We start from the raw sequence: 28,000 nt of genomic DNA on the forward strand, positions 1-28,000 counted from the left end.
TGCGGTGTCATGTAGACATTTGCGAGGCTCACAACAACACACAGAGCAGCAAGAGGGGCGTCACTTCACCCGGCAGCATCCTCATTATCTCGCACCCCTTTCTCTCAAAAACGACCCTGGGGCTCCCGAATTTGACCGAGGTCAGGGTGGTCAAGCGAGAGTAGAGCTTATTTCATCAAATCGAGGGTGCGAAACTTGGTCCGGAGAGGAATTTAAACAAAAAAAAAATGGTCTCGGGCCTTTTGGTAGCCAAAGTTTCTGGGGGCTGCTTTGACTCGGGGCGGCGATATAGAGAGGGCGCATGCAGGCCTGGTTTGCCCGGCTGCCGCTGCTGCTGGTGAGGGTGAGCGAGCGGGCTCAGCTGCAGCCACCCCTCAGTCGGCGACTTGGAGCGGCCCCGAGCAGCCGAGAGACCACCCTAGCTTTCCTGCTCAGGTACGCGCAGCCACAAGTGGTTTGCTCTTGGTGTTGCACCCCCGGCAGCGGAACGTGCCTCCACCGCACGCACCCTCCACCCCCGGGGGCGGCCTCACAGCCGCCCCCCCCACACTCCCTCTCACAAAAATAAAAAGCAAATTGTGTACGTGTATTTGTGTCTCTTTTGTACAATTCTTTCTTCCTTTCCCTTGTCTTGTAATCTTCAGCAGAAAACAGGGTAGTAGAATAGATTCTCTTCTATAGTTGGTGTTAAATGTCATAAGTGTAAATATACAAAAATATAGAGATTGTTAGACTGGCACTGTCATCTTATTGTATTTATTTTAATTTGTTTGAGGAACTCGGCATTTGATGAAATGATCGTGAAATTGAAGAAAACAAGCTTTTTCCTTGTTGAAATTTTTTTATTATTATTTAAAAAATAAAAGATAAATCAAATAGGAGAAAGCCCGTTTTCTGCACTTCCATTTTTATTTAATGTTCATTTTTGCGTCGCGTAATAATTGTAATTTTTTTACTAACGTTCACCATGCGATTCCCAGCGGCCCACGTCTTCTTTTATTCTCTCATGATACGGCCGAATTATTTTTAATACTCTCAACCGATGTAATGTAATTTATGTAAAAGTGAAAGGTCACGTTTGTTTCTCCTGCTGGCAATAAATTCGGTATTGAACAATACACAAGGCATGACCGACGTCACAAATTTGGCTTTTCCCAACAACGCCTGCCGGTTCCGGGAATAACTAATCCGGGTCAATTAGACAAATTGGGAGAGCGAAAAACGACCATGGGCATTGAATTTGGTTTGGATTAAAAAAAGAGCAATTTGATTCCGCACGTTTTGCAAATTTTCCGCTTTTCCGTTTGGCCTCAAAACCTAGCTGGAATTGAGATATCGGGTTCGCTTTGATGTTTTGATAAACGCGGCGGCACAGCAATGACCAGTTTATTTTGGTAAACGCGCCTCTCAAAGTTTGGCCAATATTATGTGGAATTCACCTCATATAGAGAGGTTAAGAGCGACCACTTCAAGTTGTATACAAAACGCAAGAATGTTAATTTGTGCTTGAGTCCAGCTTATCACCAGAGAAGCAAAGTTTGCATGAAATCTCTTTCGTTTCAACATTGGCAGAAAGAAGAAATATTTGTTAACTGTGAAAGTTTCCTTTAATCGAATCTCAAAGTTTTGAAATTTCTGAAAAATCTACAAGTTTTAATTTAAAATTAAATGAAATTTTACAAAATTAAAAAAAGAAATAATGAATAAAGAAATTTATGTGAATATATTAAAATTTTTTACTACTTCAGTAAATTTTACAGTTAAATGTGAGCTTAAAGAAAAAGTAATTGCAGTGAATATTTAATTTCAATTAAAATGAAATTTTAACCTTCTCACAAAGGTTGAAAAGCACCTCCTGAAAGCACAATTTTCCCCCTCCGCCTATGGAGTTTTAAATTTCAAAGTTGCCTAATGCCGGAGGATGCGTGCGACTTTTAATTTGAGTCTTGCAAAGTGGATGATGTCATAAAGGAGATTAGGTCGATGAATATTTCACGAGATCGATCTGCAGAGCAAACACTCGGCCGCGTCTCTCCCTCGCACGTAGACACACACACACGGCCTCTTTTGTCGGCAGCCCCTTGAGCTAGGGAGCGGAAAACGCTTTGCTTTGCTCACCTGACGAGAGACGGGGTTAATTTAATGTTTGATTGTACAATATTGACATAGCTCGGCTTGATTGCCAATTTAATGGCCTGCATATTCCTCCGCTGCGCGCATCGATTTCGCCCAAAACCGAATAAGGAAAATTACTTTACGGTCTTCCAGAACATAACGATTATTATTGAACACAGCAGCAGAAAAACTTATAAGAGTTTTAGGGCCTCGTAAAAATATAACAGCGCAGTAAAAAATGTATGCTGGAATGATCTCGGCGAGGGAAAAACGAACGCACACAAGCTGGTAGGGAATTTTATCGCCAGATCTTAACGGTCTCCTTTTATGGAAGGGAATTATTAACTGCGTGCATAAAATTTTCAAATTATGAAACACGTTGAGGGGTTGATAATTTTAACATTAATTTTTATTTATACGGAGTTACAATTAATATCTTTTTTAGGGGAATGTAACGAATTAAATTAATTATTTTGTTACAAAAAAATTATTAATATTTCACCTGAAAAATTAATATTAGAGATTTAGGAAGTTTTGAACTTCATAATTATAAAATTTTTTATTTCTTAATGAGGAATCCAAAACGACTGGCCTTTCATTTGAGTTTTTTTCTATTTACTTTCGCTTTTAAAAAAAAATAGATTCAAGGTACAAATCGTGAGCAAATTTAAGAGATTTATTTTACCTTTCTTTGCCATGGATTAATTAATTCCTAGATTTCAGAATTAATTTTATTTATTTAAAAATTCTTTAGCAAAATTAATTACAATTAATATTTTCCTGAAATCTCTCTCCTTTCTGGATAAATTTCACTGAAAAAAAGAGCTCACTCATTCAAGCAAAAATTAGAGCGCGAGTGCAGGATGAACGAAAAAAGTAAAGCAAAATAAACCAAACAAACCTTACATTTGCAGCGCGCCGAATCGTGAGATCTATAACTGACTAATCGGCGGTCGTCGCTTCATTGCCCCTAAAAGTGTAAATCTTACAAGAAATCTGAGTTCAATTTACTTATTTCATTTTGTTAACTTTGACGAGTTGGATCTCGTTGCCGCCTTTCTCATTGAAAAAGTGATAATTGCATCTCAGACCATATGATCACTGACCAGTATCAGCTGGAGTTTCATCATGCATAGTAGTCTTTGTTGGACGTGCCGATTTTGGCCGACAATCGTCATCAAAACGGCCGAGGCGACAAAGCAGATTAACAAGGTTTGTTTAATTCATTAGCTTTTGCTTTTTGGTTTTTCTTGCACTCGCGTTCCAATCGACGCAATTTTAAGTTGGAATGTCTTTTTTAATTGTAATTGCATTATCCTTCTTCTTCTAAAAACTATTACAATATTACAATTAATAAAATGTAAGTCAGTTATTGAATTGAATTCCGTAATGATTACCAAAGACTTTATCAATCAAGGTTAGAGATTCGTAGATTACGAAAGTTCTTTGGAACAACCCAATTAAAGGAAATATGCCAAATGAAATGAAGTGACTTTGAGTGAAATGAACTCGATAAATGGGTCCTAAAGACACCTTGCTTTCCCGGAAAATCTTGTGTGTAAGCGAGTAATCAATTTGAGAAATAATAAAAGTGCAGATGTGACGTCGAAAAGGACGCTTCGAGCCGGCGTGAAAAGTATTTGCATCACCATTACTTCACCTATATATCCGGCCGACCGATGCACCGTCTCTTCCAATAATTCTTTTGTTCCTTACTAATGACTTGTCACCAGCAAACGCACACACTCATGCCTGCATTCCTCGCGTTCCCCAATTTCAAAAAGTACTTTCCCGTGGGAATTTTGAAATAATTTTGACATATTTGAAATCTACATAAAAAGATGAGATTGGCGCAGTTTGAATCGTAATTCTACGACAGTTAGAAGTGAAAGTAGTTCTGGTACAAATAATTTTTATTCAAAGTTTTTATATCATTTCGATCTGTTCTGATCATGATTATAAAACTTTGAATAATTTTTATCATCAATATTCAATTTCTTTCATAATACATGATAATTGATTATTTTATATTGATAGAATTCTCATTTTCTCATACTCGGCCAAATTGACACGCGCCGCTGTTTCGCCGCGCGCGCACAGACTTTTGCGCGAATGCAAATGTTTTTTAGAACGCGTTAATCTAAAGAATTCAAAATTTCACCGTTGGTAGGTAATGATGTAAAGTATGTTTTGATGTGCTAATCTTTAATAAGTCTTAATTATGAGCGGAGTAATTAACGTTTCCGCGAGAAATTTGTTCTGGCTATTTAAAAAATGAAGGAAATTTTTTAAAAATATTAAAATAAAGAGAAAAATGTTGCCAATTAAATTTCCTACAAATTCTCTCATAGATCTGATGACGTCAGAATTTTTATTGCTTATGTACAGAAGACTTAAAGTCAAAAAATAATTTTTTTACTTATAACAAAATTTTTTTAATTTTTTTCAAGATAGCCAATCGATTGGAAATTTAATTTTCAGCCTAGAACTCGAATTTCATCAAAAAATATTCAGCCGTTTTGAAATAAGAAAAAATTATTTAACGACTCCTCAATCTGCTGAAGAAGAGGAGTAGTGGCATTGGCGCGCTCTTTGGAAAGAGAGATGCAATTTCAAAACGGCTGAATATTTTTTGATGAAATTCGAGTTCTAGGCTGACAATTAAATTTCCAATCGATTGGCTATCTTGAAAAAAATTAAAAAAATTTTGTTATAAGTAAAAAAATTATTTTTTGACTTTAAGTCTTCTGTACATAAGCAATAAAAATTCTGACGTCATCAGATCTATGAGAGAATTTGTAGGAAATTTAATTGGCAACATTTTTCTCTTTATTTTAATATTTTTAAAAAATTTCCTTCATTTTTTAAATAGCCAGAACAAATTTCTCGCGGAAACGTTAATTACTCCGCTCATAATTAAGACTTATTAAAGATTAGCACATCAAAACATACTTTACATCATTACCTACCAACGGTGAAATTTTGAATTCTTTAGATTAACGCGTTCTAAAAAACATTTGCATTCGCGCAAAAGTCTGTGCGCGCGCGGCGAAACAGCGGCGCGTGTCAATTTGGCCGAGTATGAGAAAATGAGAATTCTATCAATATAAAATAATCAATTATCATGTATTATGAAAGAAATTGAATATTGATGATAAAAATTATTCAAAGTTTTATAATCATGATCAGAACAGATCGAAATGATATAAAAACTTTGAATAAAAATTATTTGTACCAGAACTACTTTCACTTCTAACTGTCGTAGAATTACGATTCAAACTGCGCCAATCTCATCTTTTTATGTAGATTTCAAATATGTCAAAATTATTTCAAAATTCCCACGGGAAAGTACTTTTTGAAATTGGGGAACGCGAGGAATGCAGGCATGAGTGTGTGCGTTTGCTGGTGACAAGTCATTAGTAAGGAACAAAAGAATTATTGGAAGAGACGGTGCATCGGTCGGCCGGATATATAGGTGAAGTAATGGTGATGCAAATACTTTTCACGCCGGCTCGAAGCGTCCTTTTCGACGTCACATCTGCACTTTTATTATTTCTCAAATTGATTACTCGCTTACACACAAGATTTTCCGGGAAAGCAAGGTGTCTTTAGGACCCATTTATCGAGTTCTTTTCACTCAAAGTCACTTCATTTCATTTGGCATATTTCCTTTAATTAGGGTGAGACAGGCGCATTGTGTTCGTCGCTCATTATTGCCAGGAGGAGGAGTCGGGCTGAGTTTAACTCTCGTCACCCCTTTGCGTAATTCTGCAGCTGGCGAGGCACACAAATGGCAGACACGGAGCTTTGCAACATATTATAACATACGTGAGATGAGCCGCAGATTCATATTTATTAGGAAAGTTTTGATGAGAGACGACGAAAGTTTCATGCCTAACAAGGAAATGATGTCGCAGAGAAATTTCGCGGTTAAGGAGAGAAATATTTTTCAAAAGCAAACAAATTTTCGACTCTGCCGTAAATAAAGTTGCTGTGACGGATGCAATCTATCTTGAATTAGGTGCGGCTCTCGAGGAACGTTTGCGGAGGCCCCGACGGAAACATTCGCGGGCCTCTTCACCATTTCAATTCGGATGGAATTGCAAATTGGCCCACTTCAACTTGTCTCTCAAAACAAGTTTCCCTCGGCCTCTGTATTTCCATATAATATATTCCGCAGGATAGACTTGCAATGCAAAAGTAATTCTTAAATGCTCTAAGATGTCTTTTTCTTCACGAAAAAATACAGCGAATTCTAAAGTTAATTAATTTTTGCACTTTAATAACACTATTAGAAAGGTTTAATAATTTAAAAAGTTACTTTATGTTCAGAAATAATAATAAATAAAAAATAGTTTATCTTTATGTTTTGAAATATTATTTAAAAAATAATATATAATATTTAACGTTTGAAAAACTGATCAATTGTAATAAATTAGAAATGAATAATTTACATTTTTTGTTAGTTTTTAATAACATTTACTATAATGAGAGGTTTTTATATATATTATACAACATTTCCATTTGCAATTTGAAAAAAAAAAACACTAAAATATGCTTTTGCTAAACCTTAAACAAAATATGGTTTTTACAAGAAATAATAAATGTTTATAAAACTCAAAAATAAAAATATGTCAGAGCAGTTTATCCACAATGGATGATGGAGGGAAAAAGTAAATTGGTCTGTAAACAGCTCTCGGAGCACGTAAAAGGACGATTTGCGCTTTGGGCTTGTTAGAAAAGAAAATAACTGTGTCGTGAGTTGTGCAAGCAACGTAATTTTCCTCTCGGGTGCAAGTCACGCGTGAATTTGCACAAATGGAGGCTAAAAAAAGTGTCAACACAAACTCGCAATTCGATCTCTTACTTTTGTGCGTCGTTGAAAGAGAAAATTTGTCGCAAAACTTTTCTTCTTGAGAGGAAACACCTGCGCTGCGGCGTTAAATAAATAAGGCGAAAAGGTGGAAAACAAAAATATACGAAAATAGCCCGTGGCAGCTGCAGCATTGATTTCTTGTTGTTTCTGGTCATCGCGTTTCGCTCTATCTCTCTCATCCACGCCTCCCTCAAATCGATCCAACCTCGCCATTCCAATTTTACGCACTCATTCGCACTTGTCTGCGCCGTCGGTAATTGCAATTCTCCGAATTGTTCTCCCTTCCCACCTGACATTGGAATTCTTTCTTTGTTGCAAAATATGCATGTATTTGGAAAAGTTGACAAATAATCTTAATGAAGCTTTTTTACAAAAATAAAGATTTATGACACTAAAAACCGTCAAAAACTCAGAAACAAAATAAGCCAAGTTACATATTCAATTTCTTAAAATTTCTTTCATTTGTCTCTGCTCAATGACTAAAATTCTTCTTGACGCTCGCAAAAATGAAATAAGAATGAGTGCGTCATTTAATTTATTTCTTATGGCGAATTGTTTTTATCAAAAATTTAAAACTCCGCACACGTGAGTAGAAATAATACAGTTTAAAAAAAAAATAACTTAGTGCCAACTTTTTCTTATATAAAATACTTAATATGATCCTACAGGTGGTGAGCAAACGTTGGAAAAGTTGATTGAATTAAGATAACATGCGCAAAAGGGCCTCGGAGCTAAATGTTTTGGTTTTACAATTAGTAGCGCATTTTTTTGCCCGCGCTCGAATCAGAGGAATGCAGCCTTGGCGGGCAGAAGCGCGAGAGGGGCCGACACGGCAAACCAAATATGATGTAAATAATGTGAAATAAATTTTAAAACGCGGTTTATCCTACCTTGGCGATAGTCCCTGGTCCGTTTGAGGTCCTCGGCAGGTCGGCCAAGTCCTCCGTCGGCTCAAATTCGGCGAAATACGGGCGACTTTCGTTGCAAGAGCCAGGAATGAACACTTTCGCTCCGCCGGCTGCTGTTGCTTGGGTTGGAAGACGACGAAGACGAGAGCGAACAAGTCAGGACGCGACACGTGTCTCATGCCTGTCCTGACTTGTTCGCTCTCGTCTTTGAGGCCTTTGAGCATCAAGCAGCAGCAGCAGCAGCAGCAGGATGGAGGAGGCCACGGAGGGAGGGAAAGTGCATTTTTCGTGCAGTGCTCGGATCAACCGCGGTGGTGCCGCGGTAACGAAACTCGCCCGTCTTTCGCCGAATTTGAGCCGACGGAGGACTTGGCCGACCTGCCGAGGACCTCAAACTGACCAAGGACCATCGCCGCGTCCCCAAGGTAGGGTAAAAACCGCTTATCTATAAGGTTATTTAACATTCGCCAGGCTCAATTATTTGATTTGCCGTTTCTCGCGCTTCTGCCCGCCGAGGCTGCATTCCTCCGATTTAAGCGCGGGCAAATTTGACCAAATGCGCTACAAAATTTACCATACAAAATTTGACTCGGGGACGGAAGAAATTTGCAGAGTTTTCTTTACTTTTTTCTTTGTCCACGTGAGGGTATTTTACGGAAGCCCTCAAAATTATCCAAAAAGAAATTTAATAAAAATGATAGTATTAAATATCATTCCCCTCCCCAACTGGTATCCCGATATGATTTTTAATTATATATACTTCCGTTTTTGTTATAAGAGTTGAATTCGTCAGGAATTTTTATGATAAATTTTTCCTATAACATAAATTCTGCCTAATTTGTTAAGGAACAACTTTCGAAATTTCCAAAGTTTTTGAGCAAACTTGCTCAAATCCCAATTAGCTTTGAAAAGTGAGTGAAACAGTTTAATTTGATTTCACGAAGATGACGCAAAGCGAGCGCGGTCGCTGTTCGGCAACTTGCTAATTAAATTAATTCTCAGGCACATTATGATAATTAGCTTGAGCGCCTTTGCGCTTTTGTTTGAGACAAAACAAACTCTGCACATGGAAGGAAACGTTCTTTGCTCGCAAAAGTGACGCGTCCCGGGAAATGATTAAAGGACGTCGCAGCCACGGCAAATGCTGCTTAACTCTAATTACAAGCTGCTTTATTTCTACTGCGTAAGTCGAGCACGCTTAAACGCGGCCGGAAATAAATTTAATATGCTTTCGAGCTGCGTCTCAAAAGCAACTAGGCCAATTGGGTTTTGAGTAAACAACTGAAGTTCACGTTCAATTTAAGAGTTAATTTTTTATTTAAACATTAAAAAGTGGAAAAATGAATAAAAATTATCTCACAATTAAAAATACGAAAGAATTTACTTAAAAAATAGAAGTTTATAAAAGTAATAATAAGTCCCAAAATAAGTTGTCAGCTTTAACTGTTTTTCCCAATTTCAGATCTTCTTTTTGTCCTCCGCCTGAAAATGCATAATTCGTGTTGAGAAACAAACACACAGATTTATTCAGGTGGGGATTGCGATTCAAAACGTGGCCCGCGGTACGAATTTCTGAGCACCGAGGCAGCCCCTGGGGCGGAAAAGTTGGTCTCGTTGTGTGCGAGCGAGCGAGCGAGCGAGGCAGCCCTTGGGGCGCAGGGGAAATCTGTGCGGATGGACACGGAAAAAGTCGACCTTTTCCAGCAGTTGCGACACGCGTGGATGTGTGCGTGTGACACACTCGCGCGCAGCAGTGACCCCGCGCACCTGCCCACACCGCGGCCCTTACTCTTGATTCTTCTTCCCTTTGGTGCCGCTCACGCCGACCCAGCTCCTCTTCCACTCAAAATTCTCCTTTTAAAGGTATAAAATTTAATTACACAAGTATTTACATATTCGTAGAAGCACTAAAAATAATTAATTCCCTTATTTTTAATCAAATTAATCATAAAATGTCAAAATTGGTTGCATATTAAATTCTAACTCACAATGAGAGATTAGTCTTTTTTCATTTTATTAATATTCAATATTTGCAATGAAAATTTTCTTGCAATTTATCGCTGGCATTGTGAGTGAAAATCTGTTTAATGGGAAAGTTGCCTTGAGCCTCTCACGTGACATATTTTATAACTCGATATTGATTGATTTATTGATTGCGGCGGCGATACAGCTTTCAAGACTTTGGTCGTGAACTCAATTTCACTAAATCAAGATACCGTGAACACCGAGCACGTTGAATAATTTCTAACTTACAAACGACGACGACAAAGTTTATCAGACACCCAACATTTGAGTACACTGAAAATGAGAATAATGGTCTATGAAATGTTTTGATTTATATGAAACAGTAAATAATATAGTGTATTTGTATAATCTTAATTTCAACTGAATTGTAAGTTGAATTTAAATAAAACATATAAATGCAGATTTGCTTGAAAACAGGAAAAGGTGGAACTATCAGGATTCGAGTTAATTGAAAACTCTTTTTTTCGCTTGTTTTTTTTATTTATGTTTATTCGTACCATTGCTAATTAATTGAAATCATTTATGAATATGAAAAAGTGTATTAATCAAATATTCCATTTTATGATATTTTTATATGAATTTTATTTTTCAAATATTAATCAGCACAAATCTTTGCTTGAAATTGCACAATTCTTTAAAATGATCTCTATAATGATGCATTTTATTCGTGGTTGTTAAAATAATAATAACTGAATTATAAATGGATAATTCGTTTATAAATTGATCTACTAAGAAGATCAGTAAATTGATTATATTTATTTACAAAACTAAAAATAAATGAATATTACAAATAAATATTTATTGTCATTTTTTAATATAAAAATAAACTAAGTTTATTTCTTTCAAGAATTAGAATTAACCTTAAGAAAGTTAAATCTTTGCATGGAATTTAGTTGCGCTCTCCATCTTGAGTTGCAAATCGTCCAAATCGAGTTTATTGATCTGATCTATCACGAAAAGCGATCCATCCAAATGTTAATACAAAATTATACAGTTGAATGTCATTAAGAGAAATGATAAGAATTGTGCAGTAAACCTTTTTTTATGTACCATACGAAATAACAATAAATTCAAAATTATGAATTATAATTATTGACAAATTACTTCCCCCAAAGACTTGTTAATGGGAAATTTTAGTTTAAAAATTATATCCAAAAATTTAAATTATAAACGCAAATACAAATGCACGGGCCAAGTGGGCTTTCAGAGAGTTAGTTCTCCATTTTTCAACAGAAAAGCTCTTAAAAGTCAAATGCAGAGCCAGAGCCGCTTTTAAGCCGGCTGTCGCGCAAATCGACTTTTTGACGACGTCATCACAAAATGCGCTTACCAGAGAGGGAAAGCAGGCGAAACTCCGATAAATATAACGTACGCACACCCGGAGCGCGAAATTGGAGTTGCAAAAAACGGGACAGTGATTGAAATTCGGCTGCAGATGCGCCGAGTCCAATTTAAGTTTTGGAAAAGTGTTGTTCTGGGTGCACCGAGGGAAATAATGATTTTTGTCAGATGGGCGAAATTTGCATGCGGTCGAGCGACCTGTTGGCGAAAGAGCAGTAAATGGCCTCATTTGCATGCAGCCGGAATGGAAGCCTCAAATGCCAACACATTTGCGTCTCTCGCAGCGAGGCTGCGCTTCTTGCTGCTCATTCAATTTCGCCTGAAAGAGACGCGGTCTTTTGTGGGGCGAAAAACGAATTCCATGGATTACCCTAACCGCATTATTCTTTGAAAGAGTTTCAATCTCGCCGAATTTGCATCGTTCAAATGTGTGAAATGGCACGCTAATGAATAGAGTTTAAGCGGAAGGGACCAAAATTAGAATTTTTTTGGTGAATATATTGGGGCTCACCATTAGTTGCGGTGCCTCTTTGTGAATCAATCTTTCTGATAAACTGGTAAAAAGGGTCAATTTTCTTATTGAAAGAAAAAAAATTAAACAAATTAACAATAAATAATTACTGTTGGTGTGAAAAAAAAATCAAATTCAAGCATAAATCAGTGATATTTTTTAATTCATTCTTCAATATTAAAAAAAAAATTGAAATTTAACTATAGAAGCTTAATCATCTCTTTCATGCTAAGTATGACTCAATCAACGCATCAATCAGAAGACGGATACAATTCAAACACATCATTTCAAGTATTAATTTATGTATTTAATGGCGATTGAATGAAAGTTAGAGAATCAACTTATTTATATTAATTCAATACATAAAACTATTGAAGTTAATTTTAAATTTCATTGATATCTTTTAAATTTATTAATATTAAATATATTTTTATACCTATTTGTTTCATAAATTTGCATATTAGAATAACGATCGTCTCTGTAAATACTTATTAAAGTATTTAATTACCTTTTAAATCATATTTATACGGCAGCTTTTCAACTTATTTGGAAATATTTAGAAGTCGTCATAAGACTAATTACATGAACTCTTTTCCAGTAGTTTTGTATATCAACTATTAACTAAAAAAATAAATTATAAAAATGGGTAAATAATTAATATCCAGAAGAAATTGGAATTTTTTAAATGAAGCTTAAGGTTGCTTGGCAAATTGATGAGTCACAGAAAATATTGTTTCTCTTTGTTGTAGAAATTTTTTTTACTTCCTCTTCTTCAAGAATTTATTCGTGATGTTTGGATTAAAAGTAGGTTTTTCCTCTTAACGTTATTTGAGCTCATTGTTTTGTTTATAGGTAGTTTCTCTACGAAACGATACGCACGATTACTATCAAGTAATAGCCGGCTTAAAATTCAAAAACATTTTTCTCATTCTTCTAGAAAAACTCGTTGTGTGTTTTTTTTTTGTTCTCAAGAGTTTACAAGGGTAAAGTAGAGGTAGCAACAACCTTCTTGTTGCTTTTCCATTATTTTTCTCTGTGCTGCACGCGAATCCGCCATCCATCGAGTCGCAGTAAATGCCCAATTTTCTGATTGTAATCTATAATGCACAAGGCAAGCAAATCGGTCGCCATTTTCCCCTCGATTGTATAGAAATCTGTGAATGGCGAGGCCAACCATTAGTCTCTCGCTCATTTTGCATTCGTCGCTGAATACTAAGCATTACTTATGCCCAAGTAAGGCGCTTACTCTGCAAATGCCTTCATTGGCACTGCAATATCGATCCGCGAGAATTCTTTCCACGCTTTTTGCGCTCACTCCAAACTTTTCCTCGCTCGCTCTCTCATCAAAAATTGACGGCTACATTTATAAGTTTATAACATAGAAAAGTTTTGAGGAAAACTGACAGCATGAGAACGACGCGCGGGCCAGCACAATTTTTCACAAAGCGAAACCCGGCTGGCTTAATTAATTTGCGGGAAACTCAACTTTCCTTTGATGTTTTGAGCGAGAGAAGCTAGGACTAAAAATCGATGGAACAAAGTTAGGCAGGCTGCAAAAGACCAGCACTTCGTCCTCAACTAGACAGTTAAAAAGAAATTAGTAAAAAATTATTAATATTTATTTATTAATAAAAAATCAAATTAATACCGCAGGTAAATTTATTCAAAAATCGATTTTGAAGATTTCTGAAACTTTGTGGGCATTTCCATGAGTAGAATCAGGGCCTTTGGAGGAATTGCTTTAGTTTTTTTCGTTAAAAGGAAAAAATTGTTTCCTTTCACCTTTTTTTTTCAGGAGCCATTTGAAAGAAAACAGAAAATTAATCTTTTCTAAAATTTACATAATAAATGTTGAATTACACGAGCAACATTCATTCTTATACCTGCAGACAAATCAAAAGGGGCCGCAATCACCAAAATTGGACTTTTTCACTAAAAAAACATTAAATCGCTTAAACGTGACCGTGACATTTGACCTACAGCTTTAATTTCAATAGAAAAGTTGTTCGGCTTTTTATAAAAAGTACGTCAAATGGTGAAATTTTATTCACAGTTGCAGAGCAATACACGTTTTATGTTTGTTTTCAAATTTATAAAAAAAAAACATTAAAGTGAAAATTTTGGTACATTCGTTTTTAAAATCTTTCAAACATTTATGTGAAACTTTCCGAAACAAATTCCTACTCATGGAAATGCTCTTTTTATATTTTGGCGAACAGGTTTGAAATTTTAAATGAAAAGATCCTTATAATTTTCATTTTAGAAATTCTCAATTAAAAACAAAAAGAGGTCCAACTTTGTACGACTCTTAAAAATTAAATGGAACCATTACGGACACTTTCTTTGTGGAGTGAAATCGCCTGCGGTTAAAATGCATCAGCGGCCTTTCGACAAGTTTATCTGCAGAGCTGGGCAGTAAAACTTGGGCTCTGCTGAAGTAATTTCACGATCCGGTGTCGTTAAATTGCATGCAGTGCTTTTTCCCGCCGCTGATTTCTTTTGTTCGCCGCCAACAAAGGGAAGTAGAACAACTGCGCGTCCATTCGACATCCCGCACTCTCCTTTTTTCAAAAAGTTCCGCTCGCGTTTCTTTTTTTAATTAATCAAGTCTTCTTCTCTGCGCACGGGATTCTTCCTTTTTTTTTTCCCACCTGCCTGCGTGTGCTTGTACATTTATGTATCTTTCGCCCTCGCAGCAAGTTGTTTTTCTTCTTTTCACCCCCGCTCGAGGCGTGGAATTAAAATAACGAAGCACTTGAAAACGGTCTTCATTATTCCAGAAAGATATACGAACCTATCTAACCGAAATTTCTCTCTTTGCCGCAAAAGGCCTTGCCAGTCTTGAGCACATTCCAGGCTAACTTCGGCACCAAAGGTTTTTCCACGCCCTCTCTCGAGTTTATTTTGGAGTGGCCGAGCAAAACATTGTTTTATTAACAAGGACGGTACAGACAGGCTTTTTATATTACAGTGGAATTTCCGCTGAAATGCCGTGAGCGTGCTCCAGATTAATTTAACAAGTTAATTTCGTACCATGTTCCACGTTCTCTCCACATGCTGAGATTTTTTTATTTATAAGTGTTTTTAAGGCTATAATTTTTATTGTGATTTTAATATACAAAATTTATTTACTTTTTTTCCTTATTAAATTTAAAAGTTAATTTTTTGTTATTTTTTTATTATTTAAAAATCATTGTTTTTAGTAAATCTAAATTTTTTTAACAACTTAAAATTAAAATAATATTATAATTATTTAATATTATGTATTTCAATCAATGGTTTCAAAACATACAAATCTTGAGGATGCAACAATGTGACTGATTGAATTATATGAGTGTTTTTACAAAATATTATCATCGCAGGAAATGTTTGTCGATGGGAATTTAAGCAATAAAAGGATCATCAGCAATGAAATCATATATATTAATCAGTTTCTTTGTTTGAAGAAGTTGACACTCAAGGAGATGATCATGGAAATTAATGAATCGGGCTTTTTCCATTTATCAGTTTCATATTTACTTTTCTGGCTTTGCCAATTAAATTAAATAGGTCAATTTCAATCCATCAAAAAGCAAAGCCTGAACGTCACGAAAAAGCTGTTAAATATTTTATTGCCAATTGTAAACGCGCAGAACCCCTCAAGTTTTCAAAATATTTGCAACTTCCTCTATAAAACTTCAAGATCCGAAAAGTCCCGAACTCATCAAAAACTAGTCAGAACTCTTTATTGCGTCTTTGTTTGTAGCCCGAGCAGAGGGAGAGTTTGCGTGTAATCAAACACCGAGTTTCTCTCTCTAGAGCGATGGAAGAGGGAAAAAGAAATCTCACAAGGTGTGCTGCGAAAGCTTAACTCAATTTTCACTCCCTTTCGCCGGAGAAATAAAACTAGTTGAGCTCGATAGAGAGGAAAAGTTTGAGAGCAAAAAATAACCAGACAGTCTGGCTTGGGTTTCATTGAGGAGGATTGTTTTTGTCTGAAATTAATCACCGCGATCAATTTGGTAATGCAACCGGCACGACACGCGAGTGGGCCGGATTGCGGACACGCCAATTTTGCAGGCGCTCTCTCGAGTGCTTCAATCGTTTTTCGCGCCCGGCCGGAGCCGCCGGGATTTCGGCTCGGGGAATTGATTGTGCACGGAAGGTGGGTGGGTTTTTGTGCAATTGGATCGTCTCATGAAATACGTATGTTTTTTTAGTTTTTTTGCCCATCCCGCCTCTAAACTTTGCGCGGCAAGCGAAATGTAATTTTAATGTGCCCGTCGATGAAATATTGGATACTTTTTTGACGTCAGACCGCTATTCGCTCTCGCACGGTATTGAATAAAGAATGTTTTGGTAATTGACAAAAAAGGAGATGAATCATCTTTTTGTTGAGGCTTGGAAAAATGTACATACAAAATCGACATTGAATTGAATATTCAGTACATGCAATAAATTGAAATGTAGCGTTTATTTTTTTGGTCGAGACAAGGAAAATAGTGTTTTATCTTTATCGGTCTTTATTGTGTTTGTTTTATATATTTTTCTATTTATCTTTTCGCTTTTTTTACTGAAGTTGCTAAACAGAATAATATTCTGAGAATATTTTTTCAGAGCCCGTTTTCTTCCCCTCCAAAAGAATATTGATTAAAAGTCTCACAAACTTTCAATATTTTATTAAAAACAATGTCGAAACTAGTTTATTTTTTCATAAATGTTTTACTTTGAGAGTGTAAAATTATGTGATTTTTTTTAATTAGTCTCAGCATAAGAGGGATTATAATTGTATATATTTTTTTGTTTATTGTGTTGCAGAAAGTGTGATGCCGTGAGACAGGACACGCGAGGTCAGCTTCAGAATGGGCACCGTGGTGTCTCTGCCGGAGACGGCCCGCAAAGTGCTGCTCTGTTCTGAAGCCCCGATGCCGCCCAACGGCCCCCAGGAGGGCTTCGCGGGGGCCACCAACCGCTTCATGCAAGCATTCAGCCCGGCCCGCGCGAAGAGACAAGGTAAACAATTTTTAATTTATATTTATATCATTTGTATTTTTTGTTATTTATTTATTTATTTAATTATTTACCGTAATTTCGATTAAATTCATTAAATAATTGCAAATATTTTGACTTATGAATCGTTATGAATTTTATATTATTTATAATGCGTTTAGTAGCAAGGAATTTAATAACTGAAGAAGAATTTAAAAAAATTGATTCTAAAATAAAATAATATATTTTATACTTTGTATTTTATTGATAAATTACATGTATCAATATAAATCTATGGCGCGAATCGATGTCTGCAATTTTGTGAATTAAATTTTAATAATTAGTCAATTTTAAGAACTCTATGAAGAAAATCTGAATTTTTTATAATAATATTCTGTGAGTGAGAACATTCAGCACAATTTGAATTAATTATCCATTTAAAGGAAATATTTTTTTAAAAACTGAGGCTTAAAATCATTAAGATCATGCAGCTGTTTGCTTTTACCAAATCATTAATATTTCACCAGCGTTTGGAATGAAGTAAAATTAATGAGTTTCAATACTTTGAAGCTAATTAGTAAAGCGTCTTGGGGCGCTGGCAAGATAATTTGTACGTCTGCGCTTGACAGAAGCGAAGTGTCATTTGCAGGCTGAAATTTGTGCTCGCAGCATTTTGCGCCAAATCGAACAATTCGAGCATCCAAGATATTAATTTACGGCGGGAGCGAGGCTTGCATGGGCGAGTAAATATAGATCCGTCAACACCTGCGGGCAAATATTTGCGCCAGTCGTCGACAATTAATTATGGCGGTCCAAAATTTCGGGTTGCGGTTGAAGCAAGGCCGATTCGCAAAGCAACCAAATTACTCAAGCGAAACGTTCTCCGGGATCGAGATTTCATTTGCACGGCCCCGACTCAGCCTCAGCAGCCAATTATACTCGCCGTCCTTGTTAGCGAAATATAATGAGCCGCCCCACGCAAGAACACAAAATACAAGACACACACACATTTCTCCCTTTGTACACACACACGCGCGGGATAAATAAAGTCATGTTGCGCAGCCGAGCGGAAAAGTCCCAAGACGCACAATAACGGCTCAAAGAAAAAACCCACGAGGTTTTATTTTTGCAACTTCTGTAAATCTTATTTCAGAGGCTTGAGTACTTTGCAAGCAAAATAATGACGTTTTCTGCTTTTCTTGTTTGAAATAACAATCTGCAAAGGCCGAAGAATTTCACGTTGATTTTAAAATTTTGAATTCATTTTAGAATTTAACTGTTGAGAAATTTTTGATTGAAATTGTTTAAACGAAACATTGAAAGCTTTGAAAAAAATGTTTTAGAAATACCTGAAAAAATGTGAAAAGTAATTAATGTCTTTATTTTTCTCAAAAATATATAGAAATATCACAATGAATTATGTCTGCGAAACAATTTTGGACCCTAGCAAACCCAACGACAATGCCGAATTTAGATTAATTCAAACAACTCTGGAAATATTTTTTTTTATAACTATAGGACATTATAAATTATATTCGTATGTATAACTCTATACTTTCAATTTTTTTTAAACATGATATTAATATTTGCTTACTTTTATATCTAGCCTAATATTTTCTTTAAAAAATGTTTAATTTTATTTTATTTACCAAATTAATTTTAAGCATATTTAATTTATGTAATAGTAATTTAAATTTTACAAAAATAGTTTCTAAATAATTAGATTAATTGCCCAGCTATGCAGCTCGTAAGGTAAAATAGGTAAATTAATTAAACATGTGAAGAAGTTTGAGATTTGCATTATGTTAGTATCCATTGGTTTCATTGTCAGATAATTTCTGGTAGCAATGACAATTTTAATTACAGACCTATATAAAGAAATTAAAACCGTATTTCTTTCATTAACACCAGTTAATACAACATAAAAGTAATGGTGAAACGTAGGAATTTAAATGAATAATATTTAAAATAACAATTTATATTATTAATTATCAAATTTTAATAATTAAAATGAAATAAAATACATTTATAAATGTTTAAAAATGCACTTAGTTAACTTATATTTGGGTTTTTATTATACTTATTTAAAAGTTTAATTTGAGACAAAATCATCGATTTTATCAGATATCAAATAAAAATATATAAAAATAACACACTTCATTGCAAAAAGATTTTCAACACCTTTGCTTACTTAGTTATTTTCTCGTATATTTTACTAAAAATCACAATTTCTCTCTCAAGATTAATGTGTTTCTGTCAAAGTGAAACAAATTTCAATATGTTTTGACAAAATTAATTTATTCTGTAAATTAGATATGAAATTCAGACCGTCGTCACTGCAATATTGACACTTTGAAGTGCTTTTCAATTTAGTCCAAGACACTGTAACTTTCCCTCTCTGGTCTGTCACCGCACAAAGGCCCAGGTGCAAAGAAGGGTTAAGTCTGACGAGTGAGATTATTATTTGTCCGGGGGCGCCATAAATCATACTTTGCAGCCGAAATTGGCTCTCGCGGCGGCGGCTGATTGTGCGCGAAACGACCCGGTTGACAGGTGCATGACAGGGGGGTTGGTTGGGGTTGGTTGGTTGGTGCCATCTTCGTCGTTTCTCACCAAGTGTTTTGTGTGTCCAAAGGGGGCGCGTGCGCGGCCGAGGGGCCTCCGACGGTGACGTCACCAAGGCAACAACAAGCGGCGGGCTGGCTCAGTAGCGGCGTGTCTCCCCAGCAGAGCACGCAGGGTGCGTGTAACCCTGACAACAACATGCAGGACTCATCTGAGGACGCCCAAGGTAAGTGCAAGCAAATTTTATTTATTTTATTTCGCGCCGAAATGACACGTTGCTCGAAACGCGAATTATTTTATAAAAAGATTGATCATGAAATAAACACTTGCGGGAAAATAATGCTCAATGAATTTAATATTTGGTATTAATAGGAAAGCAAAAAGGATAATAACAAGAAGGCACTTTTTAAAATATTTTGCTGAAACATTAATTTTCGAATTCCGCATTTATATTTTTTTAAGTCAGTATTTACTGTATTATTCCCTTGAAAAAGAAAACGCGCAAATTAATGTAAATATTTTTTTTTTTTAATATTGATAATTAATTTGAATACTAGCGAAATATTATAAACTATTTTAAAATTCAAAATATTCAATAATTTTTACGTTTAAAATTTTAATATGAATTATAATGAAGTGTAATGAAGAGAAATTTAAACTATTTGACAAAAACATGTACACTATCATCATGTTATGAAGAAGTTATGAGGAAAATTAGTGTCTGTAGGTGAAATGTTTTCAAGGCAGTCGCGTGTAGGTTAAACTCGCAAGTAAGTGTCAAGTTAAACAAACTGCACGTTTATAGCATTCCAAGGCTTCCGTCATTGAAGTCGAGCTTGGCCTTGCTAATGCAACAAGAGATTTGATTTTGCAAATTCGCCTCTTTTCATCAAGGCTATTCCTTTTTTTACTTAAACAATTGTTTGAAAATTGGATTAATCGGTTTTTAAAAGATAAAGCGAAGGAAATAAGCCGCAGGACTGCCGCGGAGCTAATTGGCTCTCATTAAGTATTTAATCATTATCGCCGGAGAATGCAAATTGTGCCGTGTCGGAATATGAAAGAGCGCTGCATTAATTTCCAGCTGCTCTAATTTCGCGAGTAAAAAGTTTTAATAAAAAGCTGGAAGAATATTAATGAACGTCCAACGAGAAGCATAATTAGTCAAAATGGAAACGGTTTGTTATTAATTTGTAACTTCATCCGTGCAAAAAAATCAATGCTTTTTTATCGAGATTAAAAAAAAAATTGAAGGTTAAAAGAATTTAATTTTCCACAAAATCACTTCAAAATTATAGCTTGCGTTTGTGAAACTTTTGATAAATAAAATCATAGAATTTTGTTAGATGCCAAGTTTGGTCAAATTCTTAAATGAATCTGCATAATTCATCCTGAAGATTAAATTTACATAACCTTCTAAAATATTCAAATATTAATTTTTCACACAAAATGTAATTGAAAATCTTCAAAGGACAGACATATCAAGAAACTCATTTCCTCCTCTTTTCCATTCGAAACCTTTTCCTTTTCTTTCCGCTTTAGAAGGAAAATCCCCGCTGCGTCGCCGTGTGAGGTCCCAAAAGTCGAAACGGCGACATTATTTCCCTTTAGCCAGAACAAAACTCAAATATTTGCATTGTCAAGCGCGGCGCGTGCCCCGAACGGAAGAAGCGAAAGTCGAGGAGGAAAAGCATTTTTCCAATTTCGCTGCCGCCGCCGCCGTGAATGGCGATCGAGAGAGGCCATAAAAGGATCTTTCTTTTTCTCGTCATTGACACCGCAACCTAGTGTGCCATATTTACGGCGGCGGCCGGCGTCATTTCACGCCCGCTTGGTGTTTATCCTCGCATGTGTGTGACCTGTTTGCGGAATCGCGATTTGCCGCACATCGCATTTAATTACTTACCACACGATTTACTAGTCAAATATATCTCAAACATTAAATTATTCAATGGCAAAAAATAATAAATAGCAGAGAAAAAATTAATTTTAATTACTTTAAAAATTTACTGATTCATTAATATTAATGTATTTAATTTATTTTCAAAATATAATTAAAAATAATTCCAACTCTGCAAATAAATTGAATTTACTTTTATTTTCATAATTTAAAACAATTAATTGATTGTTGCTGCAATGAAACTATAAATGTTTTGTTAAAAGTTAATCAAATTTATAATTCTATGTTGCTTTGAATAAAAAAATAACAGTTCTTTTATCGGCTTAGAGTAATATTGTTTTATCAGAAAGATACAATATTGCTTTTACAAAAAAATGTATTTAAAACAATATTTGGCTCAATGATCCCATCAAGGATGTGCCGTTTTGAATTAATACAAATCAATAAATATCCAAACTCAATTAATATGTTTGGACTATGTTCATAAAGATTGCCTGATTTTGAAGTCAACTTTAGATTTAATTTATTTTCAATAAAATAAATAACTGGTTTCTATAAAAACATTCCATTTCCTACAAAAAACTTGTCCACGTTAACAGAAAAGTTTGTGTGTTTTTCTCATTGTTGGAAAAAAACTATTGAGGAAAAAAACCTGCAAATTTTGGACGCGGATGTGAGTTGCTGCGACGCTTGCATGGCCGCCCTCAATCCCATTGTGTGCAATCAATCCCGTTCCAAATAAATAAAGTTTGGATTCCCACCGCGGGGAAGAGTCCCCCGCTTTTATTTATTTATACACTCCGCTCGAGTTTCATGCACATTTTAATTAAAATCGCGAATGTAAACGAAACAACAGCGAAAGCCATCAAGGGGATTGCAGAAAGATGTTGTGTGTCTGTGGAGGTGGAAAAGTTTTTCAATGGCGGGCAAAAAAGATGGAGATGAAACACGGTTCTTCGGGGAGAGCGAGCGACGGACTTTTGTGAGATTCGGACTTAAAAACTCTTCGGATCGCGCGGGATTTGCGCACTCGATCGGAAGTAATGTCTCTTTTGATTAAGCCCGGCAGGCGGAGGAACTTGCTTAATTGCGCGCAGTTCGGGGCCTAATTTTCGACTAACTTGGATTTAGTATAACGCTTGAGATGAGATTAATTATATCGCAGAGCCTAGACCCAACCATTTGATTTTCCCTCAGGACAAATGTCAAAAACACTCTACTGAAAAGGAAAAAAACAAAAGCTTTTAGGTGGAAAATCTCTGCTGAAATTATAAAATTAATAATTACATATTTTTATTTAATTAGTTCTCTTATTATTTCCAACGTTGGAATTTTCAGTAGTAAAATAGCTTTGGATAAAAATCATAACTTGTATTTCAAAAGTATTCTATAAAAAGAAACTTATTGTGGATTCAGAAAGTGCTTGGAAAACAAAATGTCTCAATTTGAACTTGTCTGGAAATCTTAAATTTTCCAACACAATTATAATTTTACCATTTCATAAACTTGATTTGTTATATAAATTGACACATTTTTAGCTCTCCTTTATCACCTAAGCAAGCCTAGTGAAGGTTGCCACTGCGAATTACTCAGATAATGGTTCTAATGAGGTTGTCGATTACGCGTAGATCAACTTGCTAATTGACTTTTCCACCGTTCGAGCAGCGCTAGCCGCACAAGGAAAATATACATAGTAGTTTGTTGCGATGCATTGCCAGCATATTAGGCTAATCCAGCGCAGTCGGCAACCCGCATTACACCCGCTGCAAACGCACGTTCACCTTTGGCCGGCGCTAAATTAATCATCGCAGCGTGTGCGGTTTAATCGGCCCTTTGAAGTTTCCAGTTTCATTACGGCTCCGATCGATGCATTCATTTTTTATTTTCAATTTGCCGCCAAGTTTGCTAATCCGACTTAAAAGTTGCTTCTTCTCTCTTTATGGAAACAAAAATTCATCCGGGTGACGCAGGCGCGAGAAAAATTAATTGCGTTTCCAGGCGGCTGCGAGAGGCGAAATTGGAATTCTTGGCCTGCCGAGCCAGAATTCCCCACCAACGAACAATCGCCCTCCAATAAAGGCCTGCCAATTGAGCACCATCATATTTCATCCGGTGTCGCGTCGCGCGCCTCTTCTCCTCAGAGAGGAACTTTTGAAGCGAGTTTAATTGATTGGACCACACGTGCGAAAGTAGTTTTCTAGCGCGACAGGTGGAGGTGATTAGCGTGCAGATGGAGTAAAGTTTTGATCGCGCATCTATAAATAAAGCGACAGGTGGGGTGACCTCCTAGGTTATAATAAATTGATTCCGTGTAACGTTAAAATTGTGTTTTGAAAATAAATTTTTATTTTGCTAAAAGTTCAAACTAATTGATAATTTTGCAGCTTTAATTTGTCCTCAATCACTTCAAGATACGTTAATTCACCTAATATTATTTTTTTTATCTTAAATCTATCTGAAATCACAATTTTATTTAAATCCTCATCCCCAATTTTAAGTAATCTGTAATTTGGTTGATAAACCGCATTTAAAGTGAATTGTTATGATTCTTGTCACCTACTTTTCATCCTATGTAAAAGCAAACTTGTTTTTGATCTATTACTGAATTATGTGAGTACCTTGCTAAAATTTGCATAATTTTCCCAAGGATTTTGGCAAAAATTAAATTGTTGATAAAAACTTACAGAGATAACCTATCTCGTTCTTGATTTGATGAATCAGAGAGAAACGTTCGCAGATGAAATTAATAGGAAATATAATATTTTTTTTTAATTTCAGACTTTTCGCGAAAGATATTTTCCCAAAATGTTTCAGCTTCAGAGACTGTTATTTCGGCCCAGGCAGTCTCAAGATATTTAATTATTGGCCAAATATGACACTTGCATCCTTCATTCAATATTTTTTTGGTTTTTTGTTGTATAATTCGGTTAATTCATTATTTGCAAGTCATTCTAAACTTTATTTGATTACGCCTAATCATGAGGGAAAAACAACTACCACATTATTTATCGGCAAAGTGATAAAGTCCACAGTCCGTGCTGTTTTGAGACAAAAAATATTGTTGGTAAAAAGTTGAATTTTGGCGACATTAGCCTTGATAATGCGCGCATGCATGCGTGGCACCATATTGTGTTCGGGACACAGACTGGGTGCACTCGGGCGAGAGTTTGTAACCCGATGTCATCAGAAAATGCTCAGAGCTTCGGGGAATTTGCATAAAATGTTCGCGACGCATCGTCGGGCACGCAAAAAACCGCCGCACGCACTGATGGCCATTTTGCGGCGGCCACGTCGGCAATCAATCATTGCGCAAACCGTGCGTGTCCGTTACAACAAAAACGATCGAACACGCGCGCGAATTTCCCTAAAACACCGACGGGCACAATTCAATCAGTCTGTTGATCAAATAAAACTTGATGAATGTTTCATTGTTTGATTTCGGTGGACGAGAGATGGGGCGAAAAACGATTTTGCTCATATTGACAATTTATTCGAGGTAGTAATTTCAAACATTTGTGATTTATTGACTTGTGAAATATGAACCAGATTCAATTAAAATGATTGATGCAGAGCTGCAAATTTAATAATTATTTTTATTTTGATTTATTCAATCAAAACTTGTGTTTCAATTATTAAAAAAAAAATCTTATTCCTTTTTATTGTAATTTTAATTAATCTCGTTTTAATCAAAAGATATCCGTGATTTTTCAATGATTTATGTTTCACAAGCATTTTTTAATTTATTAAAATTAAGGTTCAAATATTTTTATACAATTTGTAGCAATATTTTTTCAGCTGCGGTGATTAATTACCGGCTTAAAAGCTTCTAGTCGAGCACGATTTATCATGAATCACAAAGCATCCGCCGCTGCAAACAACAGTCCCTTTTAATCTAAAACTTGGTCGTACGTCAAAACGCTGTAAAAAACGAGCGGCCGCCTCACTTTTGACGGCGCCACGTCCATAAAATTGGCCGTCCCTGTGATGAATGGACGCGCACAATCCATTAGCCCCCGATTTATCGTTGAAAAGTTGCTGCGCGCCGAATAATTAGCCAAACTTTTATTAGCAGGTGCGGAAAAAGTTTCTCGGTGACAACTGTTGCTGTTCGCAAAACTTTTGGCCCGCCGGATTTGGAAAACAAATCGCGCAGAACAGCTTTTCCTTTTGCACCGCTGGGGACAAAGTTGCGGAACCGAAATAGCCGCCACCATATTGTTGCGAGTTTTTAATGAGGTGCGTCAGTTTTATCCTTTCCTTTTGAATAAAAAGAAATAAGCGAGTGCGAGGTTCCTCGGAAAACAAAAAGGACATTTCGCAACTCCTTCTTTTGACACTGGACAAGGAGAAATCCGCAAATACAAATACCTTAATGAGATCAAATTCATTAAAAGACATCGTCATGATTATTTATTTAAAAAAAAGTAGAGATGTATTCCAACGATTATATATAATTTTATGAGTTAAAAAATTTAAACCATATAATTTGTAAAATAATTTTTTTAATTAAATTAATGTTCTAATTTGAAAACTATTTTGGTCATTAAAATTGGTGTGATCACGGTTTTAAGCCAGTTCATTCTAATTTCGCTCGGTTTTTGGCCTGATCATTCTTTTATATTTTGGAAGTTTACTCTGAAAAAGAGAAAAACTAAACAAAATTAAAACAATTGAAACCCTCAAATTATAATAAACTGAAATTAGTTCTTCTTTTTTTGTTTCAAAATAACAGAATAAATTAACCTTTGCTTCAGAATGAAATGAATTTAAAAATAAAATAAATCTTCTTTTAATATCAGAGATTTGGAACAAAATTCTTTTTTTAATTGTTTTCCTTCAATTTTTTTAACCTAAAAAATGCAGGATGTCTTTTCTCAAAGTTATGGGAGAATCCAAAAGTGCACAAACGGAATATCCATCTTGACAGGACTCTCTGTTACCAAACAGCCGAAAACAAACATCCGTGCGAATCCCGCCATCTGGCTGCATTATTTATCCTTTCCTCCCTCCCCGGGCGGACGAAACTCCAAAGACGCCCCAATTCGGAAATCCTCCTCCTTGAGAACGACGGTTTTCGCAACCGATTAAAGCAAATTTAAAAAAAAAAATGCGTGACCTTTTGCATTGTTGAGCACGCAGCAATCGAATTGCTCTCAATCTCGAGTGGGATATTCGCCTGCAAGGGCACACACGCCATGTGCAAACACACAAGGGCTTGCTCGGCTGCATCAGCATTATTCGTCTCTTTATCGCCGCCGAGAGACTCTTTCCTCAAAACCGTTGAGCGTGCATTTACTATTTATCGCTCGACTTTCGATGAAATGGTTCCAATTGTGGAGGAAAAAATATTGAAAAACTTAATTTCATTCAGTATCAACTTCAGTTACTTTTAAAAAAATGTTTTCTTACAATTTTAACTTTTGAAGTAAATATTTTAAAAGTCACTGATATGTTGTAAACCTCTTTTGTTTTTATTTATTATACTTCAGTTTAGTTATTTTCAGCTATTTTTATTCATATTTGATCAAATGCAAAAAGATTTATCAATTTTTTGCTGACAGCTCAAAATAAAGAACATCCTGTCATTTGAAGTCAAATTTCCAGCCTCTGAGACTCACAAAGCTTTTAGGGAAATGGTCAGATTGTTTCAAAATGTAAAAATAATTTATGGAAATGACCGTGGCCACAAAGTCCTGAAATAAGTGGATTTATTGAGATACTTATTTCTTAGGAATATTTTACGAGATTAGAAAATTAAAATTTTTCATTGGTTTGTTGATTTTAACAATTTCGCTAAATTTGATTTCGTAAAATAATTCCTTGATGTAGACAGAACCAAAGGAGTACGTCGAAATAGTGTTTCCATTGCTGTAATTCCAATATGAACAATGCAACAATTATTTAAAACAATTATTTGAGCTTTCAAATATTTTGTATTTTGAAAGCAACGCCAAACAAAGCTTATAATAATCTTATAAGACCAGTATAATTAGTTAATTAATTAAATATTATTAAAAGTAAGAAATCAAATAATAAGTTTTAAATATATTTATAATAATTGAAATTTTAACCAAAATATTAAATTAAAACTCTATACTGGTAAATCGTAATTTGAATAATGTGGATTTGTGATGATGTCTGTTAAATGTTTTTTTACTGTGTATTTTAAATATGTATGCTACTTTTTTTAAGAACCGTAGATTTATAGAATGAATTTTGGAGATTAAACGAACCGCTGGCCAGCGACGGTGTATAATCGGCTTTGAGTTTTGAGTCAACAAAGGCGGTGGATTTGTGCTTAATAATGCATGCATGTGATGCTCCGTGACTGGATTAATTGTCACCAGTTTGCGTCATTCAAAAGCGATTTCGCTGCGCCGCGGCTCCGGAAACCTAAATAAAAAAACATGCGTCGTCCTCCTGAGACTTAAATAGCGTGGGTCGATCAATCGCTCGAGTGGCGGTGCGAAATGAATTGGCAGATTTATCCGACCGGCAGAGACGCATTTTACGCTGATCAATAACCGTCAAGTTCCAAAACACATCAAATCAGGCACTTTTTCCAGTCAATCGTCTTTTTTGCAGATAGAATCTTGCGTTTTTCCTGTAAGATCAAAAGGGACATATTTTTGTGTGTGGAAAATTTTTAACTTTTTATAAATATGTAACCAAATAGGTTCAGGGTTTGTTAAAACAAAACGTCAAATATATCAAATTTCCATCTTAATTGACTAGTTTTTTCTTTCTAAAAATAATGACTTCTCAAAAAGAAATTAATTATCGGAATTTAT

General features: G+C 35.5%; 1 protein-coding gene across 4 annotated transcripts in view; it reads left to right on the forward strand.

Annotated features, from left to right (window-relative positions):
- The first annotated feature begins 360 nt into the window (after positions 1–360).
- LOC132195811 (dual specificity calcium/calmodulin-dependent 3',5'-cyclic nucleotide phosphodiesterase 1-like) overlaps positions 361–28,000 on the forward strand; it is a 133,054-nt gene continuing 105,414 nt past the window's right edge. For 3 of the 4 annotated variants that reach the window (XM_059618025.1, XM_059618030.1, XM_059618029.1), the window contains exons 1-3: positions 8,178–8,324; positions 16,574–16,768; positions 19,380–19,535. In XM_059618025.1, coding sequence (XP_059474008.1) covers positions 16,618–16,768; positions 19,380–19,535 — 307 coding nt within the window. In that variant the 5' untranslated portion in view covers positions 8,178–8,324; positions 16,574–16,617. Of the gene's footprint in view, positions 436–8,177; positions 8,325–16,573; positions 16,769–19,379; positions 19,536–28,000 lie in introns of those variants that run through there. The other variant, XM_059618026.1, reaches the window with a different exon arrangement.

The sequence above is a fragment of the Neocloeon triangulifer genome, unplaced genomic scaffold, assembly GCF_031216515.1.
Source record: "Neocloeon triangulifer isolate White Clay Creek 2 clone unplaced genomic scaffold, ASM3121651v1 ptg000010l, whole genome shotgun sequence".
In the NCBI taxonomy this organism is placed as follows: domain Eukaryota; kingdom Metazoa; phylum Arthropoda; class Insecta; order Ephemeroptera; family Baetidae; genus Neocloeon; species Neocloeon triangulifer.